Raw genomic sequence first — 18452 nt, 5'->3', positions numbered from 1 at the left:
CTGCCCATCATTCAGGCTGACCTCTAACCCTGGGCTCCTGACCTGCTGCTTCTGAGGTGAATCAGCAAATAGTATAGAAAGCAAGGAATCATCTACTGATCATGTCTTACAGTCCCTGGGAGGGGAAGTGACTTGTCCACGGTCACAGGATTACCAATAACTGAATATCACTGAGAATGATTATCAACCCTGGATCTCCCTCAATTATTCATTTTTTTTTTTAATAATTTCTTTTAACGCTTATTTATTTTTGAGACAGAGAGAGACAGAGCATGAACGGGGGAGGGCCAGAGAGAGAGAGGGAGACACAGAATCTGAAACAGGCTCCAGGCTCTGAGCTGTCAGCACAGAGCCCGACGCGGGGCTTGAACTCACGAACAGTGAGCTCGTGACCTGAGCCGAAGTCGGACGCTTAACCGACTGAGCCACCCAGGCGCCCCAATCATTCATCGTTTTTAAGCCAATCTTCCAACCAGGTGTTAACACATTTCTTTTATATATTTTTCCTCCCTTAAAATTTTTAGATTAGTTTTTATTTAACAAAGTACTATATGCTTGCAGTAAAAATAAAAAGATAAAGGTAAAAAAAGTATAAATTGAAAAATGAAAGCCTCCCTCCCCATTAAAATTCTTAGAAATAACCACTATTAGTGCATTCTCATCATTCCTTCCAGAAATTTAAATAATTTAAAGACTTACTCAACTATACCTACTGATACATGCTCCTGGTCATGGGTACTCAAAAAGATTTGTTGATGATATGAATGAACGGAGCCAGGTGAGTTAGGGGCTGGGGGTTTGCATCATACGGAAGGCCAGAGATGGGTTGAGTTAAGCATCTCTCCAGATAAGAGCTCCCACTGGGGCCTATTAGCCCGGGATCTGGCATGAATCTTTCGTATCTGAGTTGGTGTTACAGTGTGGAGGTAAAGATCGTGGGCTCTGGAGACAGGCAAGACAGAGGCTCCTGTTCTGGCCCTAACGCTTCCTAGGCACGTGACCCTGGGTTGTTCCTTAAGGAGTCTCGGTAGCCTCACTGGTCACGTCGAGATTAAAATAGTACTACTTCATGGGGCTGATGTGAGGATGAAAGAAAAACAATGCACATAAAGAACACAGGCAGCGTGTTTGGCTGTACGAAACCTGCACTAAAGAAATGGTAGCTATCATCATCATTACTATTGTTGTCATTATTATTCTGCTGGCTCACCTCAAGAAAGGAGAAAGCCTGCAGGTCCATCACCTAGTGCTATAGAAACAGATCAGCTCAGGACCTGGTACTCCTCTGTTAAGTACATCTGGCAGGAAAGGGAGACGACTGAGAAATAACTCTAATATGACCAGGAGTTAATGCCCAGGAATTTCTCAGCATATCACAAATTCTAGATATACCAAACCACAAGAACAGGTGCCCTCTGAACTCTGGGAACAGGGATCTGCCTTGCACAGCTGCATGGCAGAATGGCTAGCTTTGTGGGAAGAGGGACCATTTTCTTATCTCCTCAGGCTACCTGGTTCAACAGCTCTCAGGCCAAGAAGGCTCCAGAAGCGCCCTAGACTGGCCAGGTGCAACAGGCTGGCAGGGCATGGCAGGAGAAGGGTGCCCTTCTCTAGCTGCATTCCAGGCCTTGCCTCTAGTCCTCAGAGCACAATGAGAACATTATCATAGCCACTTGATCCAATCTCGTGCTATCTGGGGGCTGGAAATGACTAAGGGCAATAATACAGTCCTCCAGTCAACACACACAGGGAGAAACCCAACACTGGACCAAAAGGCCTGCTGAGCCTCGACGTAACTCGAAGCCCAAAACATCTGATGGAAATGTATGAGTCTTAAATGCTTCTTGCCAGGCAAATCTTTACATTATAAAACGCCCCAGCTCATGGTAGTTCTGTTAAATGATCACACTGCTGCCAGGGATGGGAAGGAAGAGAAGACACGGATCCCATCAATGCCAAGAGGCCATGGACTCTGACCTAGATGTCAGACGCAGCTCGGGGCACCCATCACTTTGTATCAGGAGGCTTCTCTCAAGGATGGTGGAGGACTTAGCTGAGATGGGGGTGTGTTGTGTAGTCCCTGATGACCCAGCCCTGTAAATCCGAGTGTCTGGCATGGGACTGGTGTCCTGGGGGACGTGGAAGGCACCAGACCAGCTTTGGGGAAGTAGACACTTCCCAGATTACTGGGGAGTCTCTCCAGAGACTGGTAACAGCCCTATTCAGAGACCAACGTGAAGACCAGAGAGCGGAACGATAGTGGGTATTTAACTCCCCCCTCCACAGCACTTTTCCTCCTCCTGGGGCTCCTTCTCCCTGGAAGTCCTGCTGTTCGCCCCTTTACCCACTTTCTCCTTCTTTCTCCCTGCCTTTATGACCCCACTTCTCTTTCCCCTCTTCACCGTCCCCTTCTATTTCTTTCCTGTCTTTCTCCCCGTTCTCTTCTCTCTTTTCTTCATTTCATCGTCTTTTTCTAACTGGCCACGATAGAGAACTGAAAATTATTTTTTATTATTGATTGAATGCATACATTAAAACTTAAACCCTCTGGTCTTAATTTTTTCTTTTTTAGGTTTTATTTATTGGGGCACCTGGATGGCTCAGTCAGTTAAGCATCTGACTCTTGATCTCAGCTCAGGTCTTGATCTCAGGGTTGTGAGTTCAAGCTCCACGTTGGGCTCCATATTGGGCTCCAAGCTGGGCATGGAGCCTACTTAGAAAAAATAGTAATAATAATATATAAAGTTTTATTTATTTAAGTCACCTCTACCCCCAACATGGGGTTCAAACTCATGATCAAGAATTGTATGCTCTTCTGACTGAGCCAGTCAGACACCCCTAATCTGAATTTTCAAAAAGATGAACTGAGTATTTTATATTTTGCTCTAAAAAATAGTATTTCCAACAATTAAGGACATTTAGGAGGAGGAGGGGACTTTAAAGACCATCGAGTTCAATGGCTTTGCTGATACATAAATCCCTTTTGAGCGCCTCTGACTTTCAGTTTCTCCTTGAGCCCTCCCAGGGATTGGAGCCCACTACCTCTAGAAGCAGCCCATTTCTAAGTGTTAGGAGGTTTTTCATATTGACTTTAATCTGCTCCTGTAATTCCCATCCTCTGGCTACCAGGACAATCTAGGATATAAAAACAGGACAATCAGGGCGCCTGGTGGCTCAGTCAGTTAAGCATCCGACTTCGGCTCAGGTCACGATCACACGGTTTGTGAGTTCGAGCCCCACATCGGGCTCTGTGCTGACAGCTCAGAGCCTGGAGCCTGCTGTGGGTTCTGGGTCTCCTCTCTCTCTGCCCCTCCCCTGCGCATACTGGCTCTCTCTGACTTAAAAATAAATAAACATTAAAAAAAAAAAAACAAAAAACGGTGCAATCGTCAGAAAGTGAGGTGCCTATTAGGTTCAAAAGATGGGGGTAGGCCAGCTGGCTGTGAGGTTCTCCCACTGGAGTAGCTGGCTTGGGTGGGCAAGATTGAGGAGATATATGGCAGCCAGCCACTGGCAGGCCCTGAATGCCAGACTAAAACGTGGTGTGTCTGACTTATCAGGAAGGTGAAGCCAGGAGACACTGTCCATGAGGCAGTAATAACAGTTGTTATTTACCGAACACTTCCATGCCAGGAACTGTGCAAAGTGCTTTAACGCTGATTATCTCATTTAATCCTCCCAATAGCACTGACGTAGTGGTACTGTTATTGTTTCACTTTATAGATGAGGTAACTGAGGTCTCAGAGCTAGTAAGTCACTAAACTCAGGTCTGTGTCTGATGCACCTGTTCTGAATACAGCACGCTACAGAACAAGGTCAGCAGAGAGACCAGGACGGGAGACCCCAGTCTGGGAGTCATTTACACAGAGGGAGGGAGTGTCAAGAACAGAGGGGGAGGGTCCCATTTAAGATCTCTTCTAAAGACGGGCCCCCAATCTCCATCTCTGGTCTTGTGCCTCCTCTTAAACTCCATCCATCCATCTCTAGCTGCCCATTGGATTTTGTCACCTCAAGTTCAATGCAGCCACACAACCTCCTGCCATTTTCCACCACCTTCCTAGCAACCAGGTTGCTGATCTTCCTAATTCTTTAAGCATAAAAGAGGATCAAATTTTGTGCTAAACCAACCCGGGCTCGACTGGATTTGCCACATGCAAAATATGAGGCCTTGGGCAAGTTACTTAACCTCCATGGGCCTCGGTTTAACAGCTATAAAATGGGAAGAGTGACACCACCTTTCTTGGAAGGTGCTTGTGTGGATTAAGTTGCATAATTTATAATACAGTATGTAGTATCGTGCTTGGCACATAGCAAGTGTTAAGTAAACGGCATTATTACTGTGATCACTGCTATTTCTGGAGCTTGAAACTCCCTTTCTGCATAGCTTCTCGTGGTTAATCCCAGTGCTTCTGAGTTGGGGGGGTGGGGGGGGAAGAAGAGGGACCTACAAAGTGGACAATAAAAATTCAATGCAGTTTGTATTCTCTGCAATGACCTCATCCCTTTGGCTTTGGGAGCGGCCGCTGCAGGGTCTCTTTTCTACACCCACCACAGACAGAGCTGGGCTCTGGCCAAGACCTGCCTGCTCTTCTCCCTCCAGACCTAGTTACGTGGGGACCTACAGGATGCCTCTTCCCCTCCTCTCTTTAACTGGAACCCTCATTTTGTGTCATCTGCAGCCCTGACCTCCCTGAGACACACTTCTGTTTTCTCTCTTAAGTATCCAGGATCAAAGTTTTAGAGATTACCTGGTCCGATCCCTCAAACAACTCAGTGCGAAATTAAAGTAGTCATTTAAAAAACGTCTTGCGGGGCGCGCCTGGGTGGCTCAGTTGGTTGAGTGACCAACTTTGGCGCAGGTCATGATCTCACGGTTTGTGAGTTCGAGCCCCGCGCCGAGCTCTGTGCTGACAGCTCAGAGCCTGGAGCCTGCTTCTGACCCTGTGTCTCCCTCTCTCTCTCTCCCCTCCCCCACTCATGCTCTGTCTCTGTCTCAGAAATAAACATTAAAAAAATAATTAAAAAAAAAAAAACGCCTTGCACAATTAAATGTGAATAAAGTGGGCCTTCTCCCAACCAATCCATATGCTTTCACCAGTGCTCACCGCAGTCCGTGCACTGTGCCCAGACACATGTCGGCAGAGCCACAGCCTCAGTTGTGGGTCTGTGACTTGCCCTGCGCCCCCTTCCCCATAGGCCCTGGAAGCCATCAAGCCCCCTGGAGGTACTACATAAGGGTTGCTAATGATTCGTGAGAAAGCAGGCGCTGGTCACAATCACAATCACAAGCAAGCACACATTTGCACACCTAACACCCCCTGAGGCCCACGGTGAACACAGAAGGAGAGATGAAAGGAGACTCCAAGGAGACAGGCACTGTGTTTGTACACAGTGAGGACAGAACAAAGGAAGCAGGGAGCCTGGAGGTGGAAGAGAAAGCGGGCGAGACAGACTGTAAGATGAGTCAGAGAGTGAACGAGGGCACTAGGTCGCATCAGCTACCGCTTAGTTGCCCCCAGAGGGTGGTGTGAGCGGGAAGAAGGGAATGGGGGGAGGCGAGAAGGGGAGTTGATGCCATAACTCAGAAGTGGGAACCAGAGGAGAGTGTGGCTGATGGGGAGCAGAAGCTCAGTTAATTTCCAGGAGGGACCCGAGCTCCCAGCCTTCTGAGTTCTCCCACGTCTTTCTTGCCCGGCTCTGCTTCTGGAGCTGCAGGGTTATGGCAAGGCCGAGGGGGTCGGCCTGGCAAGGAAAGAGTCAAGCTAACAACAAAGATGTCAATCCCGGAGATCACTGGACCCCTGCTTGGTAGACAGAAGCCACCCTGTGGCTGCTAATGCCCCTCCATTTATTTGGCTCTTTCAACGTATTTCAAATGCCCACCCACTAATGATCTCATTTAATCTTTGGCACAAGCCCGTGGAATAGGCAGGCCCGGGATTATCTCTACCTCGCTCCTCCCCTCTTTGCCCTGGTGATCCCTCAAGAGTCCTCAAATTGTTTCCTCCACCCCAGAAACATCCAACATTGAACCAGCCAGCGCCTTAGAGGTACGAGGAGCTTGGGGTCCTCCGTCCAGGCTCCACTTTGAGTTGCTTGTTGCTGTTTGTCCTGGGCTGGGTGTGATAAGAAGTCACAGGACATGGACTCATGCCCCTCCTGGAATTTCCCAGCCACCCCTCCCCCTCCACTAATGTCTGAAAGCCTGGCACATAATGACCGTTTCTCCCAGTCCCCAGGGAGATGTGTCAGATATGCGGGACTTCTCATTAGGCGAACGGAAACCTAAGGCCTAGAGAGGCGAAGGCCTTTGCCCTGAATCACACAGTGAGCAAACAGGGAGGGACCGTGATGACTTGAGAGGAGCACAGGTCTGGGGGCATTAGGAGACCTGGGTCCCAGTCCTGGCTCCACTGCTTATCAGCTGAGGGCACAGAGAGAGTCACTCAACTTCCCCAGCCTTGGTTTTCCTAACTGTCAAATGGGAACAAGTAGTTCCCATCTCTTGGGGTTGCCTGAGGTGAAGATGTCAAAGAGTTACAGAAAAATGAATTTTTCTGATTATCAAGTAGCACAGGTAACATCAGGATGCTGCTGTCATGGAGAGGTCAGATCAAGCATAAAGAGTCTAGGATTTCCTTAACTTACCTGTGTGGCCCTGGGCAAGTCCAGGCCTCAGTTTCCCAAAGCCCCTGCCAGCATTAAGAAGGAGGGTTCTGTGGACCATGCCTTTAGAGCAAGAATTCTGGCGCTGGCTGCCCTGACCTCCTGACCATCCTATTATCTGTGCCCACACTGCCTGAGGTCCAAGAATCTTACTGAGGGAGCCAGTCAGTTGCCAACAATGGGAGATCCCATTGTTCCCAGTGGGAAGAATCCACTGGATCCTTCACTCCAACCCCTCTACCCATTTCGTCAGGGCTGAAGTGTGCTTCTGCACCGTCTCAGCCTCCACGGCCTCCCAGCCTTAAGGGACATGAGGATGGAGAAGGGAAAGTAAGGGGTAAGGGGGCACTCTTGGTAATGAAACCAATGACAGACTCCTGCCCATGTAAGCTTTCCCAGTGGAAAGCACCAGACTGCCTGGACTCCCCTCCTCCTAGGGAGAGCTGAGTGTAACTATTCTGCCGTTAACATCTTGCTTCTCCCAGGATGGCCCCAAAGGTGCCGGGCCCCTGATCCGTTCTTTGAGGAAGCACCTCAGCAGAACCCTTGCTGAGCTCACGGAGGTGAATTAAATATTAAATATGCAAGGCCAGAGCCGCGGGTGCAGCAACACATTCCCATAAACACAGACAATGGCATACAGCTCATCTGCCCGTCTTGCAGCAGCTGCCGCTCTCCTTCCGCGGGCTGGGTTCCCTGATCCCCAGCCCACACTCTTGAGAGGGCATAAAAAATAGCAATGTTTTTTTCTCTCCAGCAAGTGAACCAGCAAGCGCATGGTTCCCTGTGTCCTTCCTCCAACCCCTAGTGCTGAGGAATCCAGGGACCCGGAAATACCTGGACCATTGAGTTGTGGCATCAGCAGCAGTGAAATTTAACAGGTCTGTGGCTGGCCGGGCAGGGACCTCTGTAGCTTAGCCCCACCTAGGGCCTGGAGGCCCCCATCGGGAAGGGAACGGCTCAGGAAGGCCCAGATAGCTCTCAGGGCAATGGGGAACTAGCTCTTACTGGGACCAGGACGAGGCCTGGGTGTGGGGGCCAGTTTGCTTCTCAGGTTGGAAGAGGTTCAGAGATCGCCGAGACCACCTCGGTTTTACAAAAAGGGAAACTGAGGTTTGAGAAAAGGAGGAAGCAACTTATACAAGGTCACTTAATGAGCTATAGAATAGCTAGGCCTAGACTCCAGGGCTCCAGGGTAGAGCCCAGTGCTCTCCCGTCCCCTCTCTGTGATCCCTGAATCTCCCTCCTGATGCTACCAAGGACCAGGCTCTGCACTGCATGGCTCCCGTGGACTGCTTTCATGGGAAGCTGGATCCATCCCTAGCCCTACCTTGCCATCCAAGTACCGAGAGAGCCCGAGGTCCAGGCATTCCAGCTCAGCTCTGCCATTTTGTAGGATGGAACCTTGGTCATGTCACCTCTCTGAGACTTACTTAGTTCCTTGCCTGTACGGTGGGGATTTAAGAACCAGGACCCTGGATGGCTCCTGTAAGGCTCAAAGGAGATCGCGTTTGTGGGGCATTTGGTCAACCGGGAAGTGCTGTCCGAATGTCAGATATGGTTAAAATGGTGTGAGGTGTGAAGGTGCTGCAGAGGGAGGAGGTCCCAGGGGAGGAGGCTGTGCAAGACAATCCACACCCAAACGAGGCTGACCTGGTCGTCCCATGGACCCGACTGACACAGACGGCACCAGCAGAGATGGACAGGCAGTAGGTGAGACCAGCTCAGGTTCACTGGCTTGAAAGATCACCTGCCTGCTTTGCTTCGTGTGTGTATGCGTGTGAGTTTGTCTGTCCTCCTAGGCGCTCCTGGAAGGTTCTGCCTGGCAGCCGGGAATCACAGGAATTTGCCTGGCTGCTCCAGGGGAGCATCTGGCAAGAGGGCAGTGTGTGGCGCTGAGGGAGGACACCTTGCTTCACTCAGGCCAGGGCACAGACCCTCAAAGAAAAGCCTGTCACCCAGATCCCTCTGGGGACCTCTGGAGTACCCCTGCTCTCTGGGGCCCTTACCTTGTACTTGGCCGCGAGCAGCTCTGTGGCCTGCTGCTCCCGCCTTAGGTCTTCCAGCATCTTCTCCTTCTCCTCCAGCAGCTTCTGCTTCTCCTCGCTCACGAGGCTGCGGTCATCCTGGATGGCCGCCTTCTCTTCCTCCAGACGCTCCTTCTGTTCCTGCAGGTAATTCTCCATGTTCTTATCCAAGGCTGACTCCAGGGTAGGCTGGGGCGGGCGGTGGTTGTTGTTGTTGCCATCCTCCTCTTCAGCCACCCAGGCCTCTATCACTGGCCCCTCAGGGTACCCGGCTGGGGCTGACACAGCCTTCTTCCTGCGGCTGCTCTTCCTCCGGAGCCGCTTTCCCAGCATCCCCTTCTTCTCCAGCTGGGCCTTCAGGCGGGCGATCTCCTCCTGAAATTCCCGCAGCAGAGTGTCCTTGGGGTCCTCGTTCACCCGGGGCTTGTTCTTGATGTTCTTGGCCCTGTTGGCAAAGCGCAGGGTGGAGAGGCTCTCGTCGTAGCTGTGAGAAGCTGGCCCCAGGGTGGCCACCATGATGGTCTTGGCGTTCCCCCCCAGAGAGTCCTGGAGCAGCCGGGTCAGCTTGGAGTCCCGGTAAGGGATGTGAGTGCTCCTGTTCCCCGCCAGAGCGGCGATCACGTTGCCCAGGGCAGACAGTGAGAGGTTGATTTTGGAGGCTTCCTTAGGCCTCTCTCCACCACCACCACCACCACCACCACCACCACCACCGCCACCGCCACCGCCACCGCCACTCCCCGTGGACTGCGTGACCGTCCCTCCGGCTGTGTTGGGGCCTGCCTTGTTCTGCCTCTCACTGCCAGCCAGGTCCACCAGGTTGAGCTTGCCCACACGGATGTGGTCCTGACCATCTGAGCCGCGCTCGCTGCACTCCACCGTGATGACGAAGATGGCATGGGAGCGGGAGCTGACCTCGTTCATGTGAGTGCTGCCCACTGCCCGGGTCTGGTTCCCCAGGTTCATCACGTGCTCAATCTCCTTGACATTCTTGGTGACGAAGGAGGAGAGGTCCTTGATGTAGACGCCGGTCTCCGGGTTCTCCTTCAGTTCTAGCCTCTTGCCAGGCTCCTTGGAGAGCAGGTCTCGAATCTCCTCCTGGTAGATCTCCAGGTAGGAGGCCCGGACCAGGTACTGCTGGTTCTGGGAGCGAGAGATGTGGGTGAAGATATGCTCAAAGGCATTGGGGATGACCCCGCGCAGCTCGGGCTCCACCCAGGTCCCCTGCATGGTGTAGGTCTTGCCAGTGCCCGTCTGGCCGTAGGCAAACACCGTGCCATTGAAACCCTGAAGCACCGAGTCTACCAGGGGCCTCACGGTTTCATCATACAAGTCCGCCTGCTTGGAGCTGGCATCGTACACGGCATCAAAGGTGAAGGACTTGGGCAGCTCCCCTGGGGCAGCGCGGGGGTTCCGCAGGGTCACCTGGCCCAGTTTCACGTCCATGGTCAGGATCTGCTCGTGACCAGCAGCCTCCTCCTTCCGGCTGAGGGGGCGGCACCGGGCCACCACCTTTAGGGCCTCGCTGGCCTTGGTTTTACTGGCCATCTTGCTGCTCTGTCCTTCCTGCCCCCAGGGCCCCTCCGCAGCCTGGGCGGTCCTGCTGTCCTCTCTAGGTCCGGATCAGCGGGGCCGGCCCAGCCCCCAGGCGCCGCTCTTCAATCCGCATGCAGCCTCCTAGGGTGGGGATGCTGGGAGGTGGCCCCGCCGCTGCTGCAGTCCGGGCCTCCACCGCTCTCCGGTCCTCGCTGCACCGGCCGGGCAGGGAGAATTAGGCAGAATCCCCGGGCAGCCGCGGGAGCCGCACCGGCCGAATGGCAGTGCCCGGAACCCGCCCCATGCTGGGGCAGAGGGAGCGCTGCCGTAAACAGCTACGGCAACAATGAGATAAAGGAAGAGGAAAATGGGATGGGGGTGGGCGGCGAAGCTGTCTTCTCCTCCTCCTCCTCCTCTTCTAGGGATCCATGGCGGGGGCTGCTGGTCCTGGGCGGCCGGGGGTCCCGGCCCTCCCGAGGGCAGAGGCTCACCTGGGGTCCTCCCCCCGCGCTGGGGGATCATTCATTGCAGCCAGCGCGGCTGCCGCTGCCCCTGCCTCCACCTTCCCCGCCGCTGCCACCGGAGAATGAGAGAGAAAAACAGAAGGGGATGGGGCGGAGCAGCCGCGGCGAGAGTGATGTTGCCGCCGCGCTGCGGCCCCAGCTAAGCCGCCCGGCTGGGGTGGGGCAAGGGGCGGGGCCGCGGGGCGGGAGGCGCGAGCCCGGCGCGGCCGGAGCGCGGGGGACAGGGGTGCATCGCCCGCCCGCACCCCCGCGGACCCCTCCGGAATGACAGGCTCGGGTGCCGACCCAGGTCCCGCGCCCACCAGGCGGGTGCGGCGCAGGCACCGCCCGCCGTCACCCCACTGGGCCCGAGCATGCTGGGAATTGTAGTCCTGCCTTTGTTAACGGGGTTCTGGCAGGTTGCTGATGCCTTCTGGCGTCCGGGAGGCCCCTCCCTCTCTGGCTTGCAACCCACGGAGTGACTGCTGAGGTTGCAGCCTACCTGGCGGGGACGGGGCGGGGGGTATCCACCACCCACACTTGTTCCCTCCACAGGTACCATCCTCCATCATTCCACTGCTCCTGCCTTTCTGCCTGCAGACGCGTATAGATCACCCCTCCCCTTCAGAGTGGTGCCAGGCACCTTGACTCCTAAACGTTTCCTGACTCTGTCGTTCCTTTACCCTAGCCTGATTTACTTCTGGCCTTCCTCTTGTCACCTGGAACCACCTTGCAGCCGATTCTCTCCTCACGTGTTCTCTGCACATGCGCCCAGGTCCCCTTCTCGCCTCTTCCACTAGCCTTCCATATTGTCTACAAGCCCCACCATCTTCTGATGCAGGTCTACCTTCCGAGCCTCACCTCCAGGTACACTGTGTTCCAGACATCCATTCCTTCAAACAGTGCCTGCTGAGCCCCAGGCCCCATTCTAGGAGCTGCACCTTCTTGTCCTCAAGGAGCTCACATTCTAAGAACCATGCTTTGTGTTCTTAACTGGATGTGCTGTGTTGCATCTTTGTGCCTTTGCCCAGAGGGTGCTGTCACCCTTTCACATTTGGGACTGCCATTTGGGCAGTTCAGGCACCTCCTCCTCTGGGAAGCCTTCCTTGATCAGTTTCTTTTCCGGAGCAGAAAGAGACAGAATTTGCATAAAACAAAGCTTGAACTCAAATTGCACCTTTTTTTTTTTTTTAAGTTTATTTCTCTGCTTTGAAAGAGAGAGAGAGCAAGCAGGGGAGGGGCACACAGAGAGGGAGAGAGAGAATCCCAAGCAGGCTCCATGCTGTCAGCACAGAGCCTGATGCAGGGCTCAGTCCCACAAACCAGGAGATCATGACCTGAGCCGAAATCAAGAACTGGACCTCAACTGACTGAGCCCCCCAGGAACCCCTCAACTTGCACTTCTGGTCTCCATCCAACTGCGTGACTTTGGGCAGTCACTTACCTTGCTCTAGCTTCAGCTTCCTCATCTGTTTAAACAATTGGAGTGGCGAGCCAGGGGCAGGGGTGAATAATACTCTATGGAGTAGTTGCAAGGCTCAAATGAAACAGTGAAGAACTATTGTGCCAGTGAGAAGACTTTTTTTTTTTTTAAGAGTTTATTTTTAAGTAATCCCTACACCCAGCATGGGGCTTGAACTCACAATCCTGAGATCAAGAGTCATGCTCCGCCTACTGAGCCAGCCACATGTCCCTGAGAAGACTTATTTTTAGGCAAGCCCTTAATAGATGCTTGTGGCCTAGCTTGGTTGCCCTACAGCTCTTGCTGTCTTGAGTACCCTGGAGAGACTAGGTCTGTGTTGAGTGTTCCTCTTTAGGGGTCTTCGTATTTTTCCTCTAGGATACAAATCAGTATAATTTCTCAAGTCCAAAGACCAAGCTAGTGCCCTACCCATATTCCACTCTGCAGAGAGCAGTTGAATCTGTGGACTGAGCCCAAGTTGTCCTTTCTCTCTGAGATCCAGATTGAGGAGGTAGTGTTATCTGGACCTTCATGGCCCTTCTTCACAGAGGCACCAGCAGAATCTTTGCACAAAACATTTCCAATGATGCCATTCTCAGGAGGACCTAATTGTTTAGTTCTTCACCTCCTCCCCATCTTCAAATCCCCGGGACCTTGATGTCAGCTCGACGGGAAGCTTGAGGCTTAGCTGTTGGCTCACCTACTTGTGAAGTCTCCTGGCTTTCCTCGGCCCTCTCTTTGATCAAGCTCTACTGCTTATGATTAACTTGGCTTTTGGACCAATTACTGGGTGGGGTTTTGGCTTTGTAGACTAACCTCTCTTGGCTCTGGCAACCTGACTTCTGGATGGAGCAACCATTTGGCTCTTGAACTATTTTCCTGTTGCGCTTGGCTTTGGGTTTTGGACTACTCTTTCTCTGCTTTGGCTAACTCACCTGACACTACATCTCTGCTGGATAAGAGGGATTCTGGCCCTGTTCTTCCCACGTGACACTGCCACCTGGCCAGGCACTTGCTCAGATCCTCTGCTATGGGAGGGGGCCTGGAATCCCAACGCCTACAAGATGTGTGATCCTGAGTAAATCATTCAGCTTCTCCGAACAGCTATTTTCCCAGCGGGAAAAGTGAAGATAAGAATGTTTCCATTACTCACAGGGTTTACATGAGTTTTGAGAGAGATGATGTGAAAACTCCCTGGATGTAGAAGACATTAAAAAAAAAAATAGTAGTTTTCCTTCCTTTTGCCCTTTGTAGTCAACGGTGTTCACATCCTGTGTCTCCCTTTTCATCATCTTCTCCAGCCGTTCTTCCTTCCCTCTCCCTGTTCCACACTCAAGTCTCTAGTCATTTGGGTTTTCTTGAAGTTTTCCAAACACACCGTAAATTTTCAGGCCCCCAGGCCTTTGCTCACGCTGCATGTCTGCCTGAAATGTTCTCCTAACTGTCCCTGTCTACACCACCTCACTTTCTATTCGTTCCGCAACTCAATATGGCTTCTACTACCACTGTTCCATAGAGATTTCTCTTACCAAGGATATCAGGAGCCCCGAGGTACCAATTCTAGTGGACCCCTTTCAATAGGAGCATTTGGCATAACCCACCTCATCCTTCTTTAGCAAACTCTCACTCACTTCCTGTGGTTTTCATGACCCTACACTTTTCTGGTTTTCCTCCTACAGCTCTCATGGGTTTTTGGTGGCTCAGTTCAGTCTTCCTGACCGGTTGACCTCATTCAACTCCAACATTAAATGGTGTTCACTAAGGTTTGATCCTAAGCCCCCTTTTACTTTCAATGTCACCCTATAATGATCACCGTAGTTCCTTGCTTCAGTTCATGTCTAAGTGATTCCTAAATTGGTATTCCAGTTGTGCCTTCTCTGAGCTCCAAATCCATGTATCCAATTCTCTAGTGGAGATAGCCACTTGGATGGCTCCCATGTGCCTGAAATTCTACTTGTTCACACTGAACTCATCATTCTCCCTTCCAAACTTTGTCCTCCAAGAATGGTCTCTAGCTCTGTAAATGGCTCTTCCCCCACCCACAATGTATCCTTCCAAACACTAAATCCTGTCAACTCAGCTTCCTTAACATTTGTCAGATCTACGGACTTCTTCTCCCCTTCCACAGTCAATCTCATGACCCAAGCCACCATCTTCTCTGGCCTGGTGCCCCACAGTAGCCTCCAGTCTGGTCTCCTTAGGTCTTCTCTTGCCTCTACCCGTCCATTCTGTACAAGTAATCCTACAAGTAATTAAAAAGACATGTCCGATCATGTCTCCCCATGCTTAAAATGTTTCGATGTTCTTCATTGCTCTTGAATTGGAGTCCAAATCATGAATGGAGCCTCCAAAGACCTATGCAGTCTGCTACCTGCCATATCTCCTGTCACATCTCATGCCACTCTTCACCTTGCTTCCTGTAAAGACCACAGGGCCTTTGCATAGGGCCTGTTTCTGCAACCTAAAACATTTATCCTAATCTTTACCTAGATACCTGCTCTTCATTCTTCAGCTCTCAGCTTGAATGTCGATTCCAATGGGTGTATTTCTTGACTTTCCCACCTAGTTTATACCCCTTTGTAATATGTTCTCACTGTTCCCTGTATTTTTTTTTCATAAAACTTAGCATAATTGTAATTAAATAAATATTTGCCCTCCTTTGTTGTTCTGTGAAGATATAACATCTCTGTTTGGCTCATTTTTTAAAAAGTAAACTCTAGGGGCGCCTGGGTGGCGCAGTCGGTTAAGCGTCCGACTTCAGCCAGGTCACGATCTCGCGGTCCGGGAGTTCGAGCCCCGCGTCAGGCTCTGGGCTGATGGCTCGGAGCCTGGAGCCTGTTTCCCATTCTGTGTCTCCCTCTCTCTCTCTGCCCCTCCCCTGTTCATGCTCTGTCTCTCTCTGTCCCAAAAATAAATAAACGTTGAAAAAAAAAAATTTAAAAAAAAAAAAAAAAGTAAACTCTACACCCAATATGGGGTTTGAACTCGCGCCCCCAAGATTGAGAGTTGCTTGTTCTACTGACTGAGTCAGCCAGGTGCCTGTTTTGTTCACTCTTGTATCCACAATGACTAGTCCAATTCCTGGCACATAGCATGTGCTCAATAAATATTTTAAAAAAAATTTTAAGGTTAATTTATTAATTTTGAGATAGAGAGAGAACAAGTGGGGAGGAGCGGAGAGGGAGAGAGAGAATCCCAAGCAGACTCTGCACTGTCAGCACAGAGCCCCGTGTGCGGGTGGAACCCACGAACCATGAGATCATGACCTGAGCTGAAATCAAGAGTCGGATGCTTAACTGCCTGAGCCACCCAGGTGCTTCAATAAATATTTTTATAAATAAACAGAAAAAGTGAAAGTCCTGTATGAACATCACCTTTTCTGGGAAGACTTCTTTGACTCTCCTAATTCTATCTATTCTAATTAATCGCTCCTTTCCTCATAATTCCATAGCTCATTGTTTAATTAGCCTTAGAGAACTCATCACTGGTTCCCTTGTATGGGTTATGGTTAACTGAGTCTGTCTCCCTCCCCATAACGTGTGCCCCCTGAGGACAGGAGCTATGCTCTTTGCTTCTGTGTCTCCTTTCCCCATACCTAGCATGATACTGTATACACGTTAGGTAATCAAAATCGGTTGTTAAGCAAATGAATGAATGAATGTTCCGAGACCTTCAGGGCAAGGAAATGGGGAGGCAAGACCAAGAAGCGGTGGTAAAAAAAAATTTATATTTGTAGAATGATTTACGGTTAATAAGGCATTATCACATGTGTTTCTCACTTAATCGTCACATCAACCCCAGAAAAGGGGCAGATATTAATATCCCCATAAAAAGGAGGACTCCAGGGTGCCTGGTGGTTTAGTCGGCTAGGTGTCCAACTCTTGATTTCGGCTCAGGTCATGATCTCACAGTTTGTGAGATTAAGCCCTGCATCAGGCTCTGCACTGTCTCTTCCTCTCTCTCTCTGCCTCTCTCTCTCTCTGTGTCTCTCAAAATAAATAAATACACTCAAAAAAAAAAAAAAAAAAAAAGACTCCAAGTTTCAGGCTAATTGACCAGGGAAGGACATCCTACCATCAAGTGGCACAGTCAGTTTTCAGACTCCAAACCTTCAACTCTGGTGGTCTTTCTCCTATGTCACAAGAAGAGCTTGTTGTGGATATGGCAGAATGGTAGTTTCTCAGTCCTGGTTTGAATGACAGTTCCATAGACGTCCAGATTCATCATTGGCTTGGTGGGAGGAAGAATTTCCCCTCACTGCATTTTCTGTGACAATGACAGTTCTTCTTTCCCAGAGGATGCCCATACAGGCATCTTCTTCTAATGTGGTCCCGGTAACAGTCAAGATGAGGTTATATCAAGAAGATAGAGTTAGGTCTTTAGCAATCCTGAGGCCTACAAATTTTCCCTTGTTCTTCAAGATTTGGGATTACCCTGCAAAACCAAATTCTGCCAGCAGAGGGAGACATGACCATGTGACAGAATCACTGGCTGAGCTCCAAATCTCTGGGCTCTCCATCGCTGTGAGATTATCTAACTCAAGAGTCCCACCCCCCCAACCCCCTCCCTCCACCCCCCCCCCCCCCCCGCCGATGCTGTGTCCACGTCCAGCTTACTCGCAGCTCTTCTTTTCCCAATAGTTTATTTTCTCCTTTCTCTGCTGTATTTTCTGGTAGATGGGAGTTGAATCCACCTCCACCCTTTCCCCCCCAAATACAGAAAAATCTGAAATATTAAAAATCCGAACATCGCGGGGCACCTGGGTGGCTTAGTCGGTTAAGTGTCGGACTTTGGCTCAGGTCATGATCTCGTGGTTCCCGAGTTGCAGCCCCGCATGGGGCTCGGTGCTGACAGCTCAGAGCCTGGATCCTGTGTCAGATTCTGTGTCTCCCTCTCTCTCTGCCCCTCCCCCACTCAAACTCTGTCTCTCAAAAATAAACGAACATTAAAAAAAAATCTGAATATTGAAAAAGCACTGTCCTTAGTAGCTACTGTTTATTGAGCACCTGATAGGCGGATTACAGACGTTTTATCTAACTTTCACATTAATCCAGGTGGTACCTGGCAGTCTGGGACTTATGTCAAATGTCCCCAACTCTATCAACCCGTCCTGGGCCTGGAGTCTCAGCTCTTTTTTTTTTTTTTTTTAACCTTTATTTATTTTTGAGACAGAGAGAGACAGAGCATGAATGGGGGAGGGTCAGAGAGAGGAAGAGACAGAATCTGAAATGGCTCCAGGCTCTGAGCTGTCAGCACAGAGCCCGACGCGGGGCTTGAACTCACTGACAGTGAGATCATGACCTGAGATGAAGTCAACCACTTAACCGACTGAGCCACCCAGGTGCCCCTGGAGTCTCAGCTCTTAACATGCCCCCTCTTTCAACTCCCATGTCAACTCCTGCCTCCCCAGGAAACACTTTCCTGTCTTCTCCAGGCCTCGGTGTTTCTTTCTTTTCTTATCTCCTGTGGCCATTTGCACTATTGCAATTAGCATCAACTTTTTAAATGGTGTCCCCCATCCATCAATGGAAATATTCTGTCTCCCCAACTGGATTTCTTCTACTTCTCTATACTTGAATTTCTCATTACAGAAATACTTTTAAGAACACATATGTTTTTTTTTTTTTTAAGATCTTATTTTATTTTAATTTTTTTAATGTTTATTTATTTATTTTGAGAATGTGAGTGCGCATGAGCAGGGGAGAGGCAGAGATGGAGGGACAGAATTCCAAGCATGCTCCGTGCCATCAGCCCAAGGCAGGGCTCAAACCCACAAACCGTGAGATCATCACCTGAGCTAAAACCTAGAGTCGGACACTTGGCCGGCTGAACCACTCAGGCGCCCCTAAAGATTTTATTTTTAAGTACTCTCTACACCCAACATGGGGCCAGAATTCACAACCCAGAGATCAAGTGTCGCATGCCCCACCAACGGAGCCAGCCAGGTGCCCCAAGAACACATTTTGAAGAGTTTTGACCATACTGTCTAGAGAATTGTGTATCCTAATTAAAAAAATATATATCATACACATTATTGACCTTTTCTGCTTACTCTCCATGCAGTCCATCCACAAATCCATCCACAAATCCGGTCTGGGTTCTCCCTATAAAATTTACCAGCTCTGACTCCGACACCCTGCGTGCCCCCATCACCCCCGCCCTGGTCCATGCCACCTTTATCTTGTGCCCAGACATCACAGTAACAGGAATCCCTGCTTCGGCTTCCCTACTTCCCTTCTCCATAGAACAGTCGGTCTCTTC

General features: G+C 50.6%; 1 protein-coding gene across 4 annotated transcripts in view; it reads right to left on the bottom strand.

Moving 5' to 3' along the window:
• The window catches only part of KIF3C (kinesin family member 3C), a 38902-nt gene extending 27883 nt beyond the window's left edge, over nucleotides 1–11019 (bottom strand). For 2 of the 4 annotated variants that reach the window (XM_003984423.6, XR_002155119.3), the window contains exon 1: nucleotides 8676–10990. In XM_003984423.6, the coding sequence (XP_003984472.2) occupies nucleotides 8676–10238 (1563 nt within the window). In that variant the 5' untranslated portion in view covers nucleotides 10239–10990. Of the gene's footprint in view, nucleotides 1–8675 lie in introns of all 4 variants that reach the window. The other 2 variants (XM_045054837.1, XR_006595881.1) reach the window with 2 other exon arrangements.
• Between the last annotated feature and the right edge of the window lie 7433 nt (nucleotides 11020–18452).

The sequence above is a fragment of the Felis catus genome, chromosome A3, assembly GCF_018350175.1.
Source record: "Felis catus isolate Fca126 chromosome A3, F.catus_Fca126_mat1.0, whole genome shotgun sequence".
Classification (NCBI taxonomy): domain Eukaryota; kingdom Metazoa; phylum Chordata; class Mammalia; order Carnivora; family Felidae; genus Felis; species Felis catus.
This window is presented reverse-complemented; position numbering and strand designations above follow the sequence as displayed.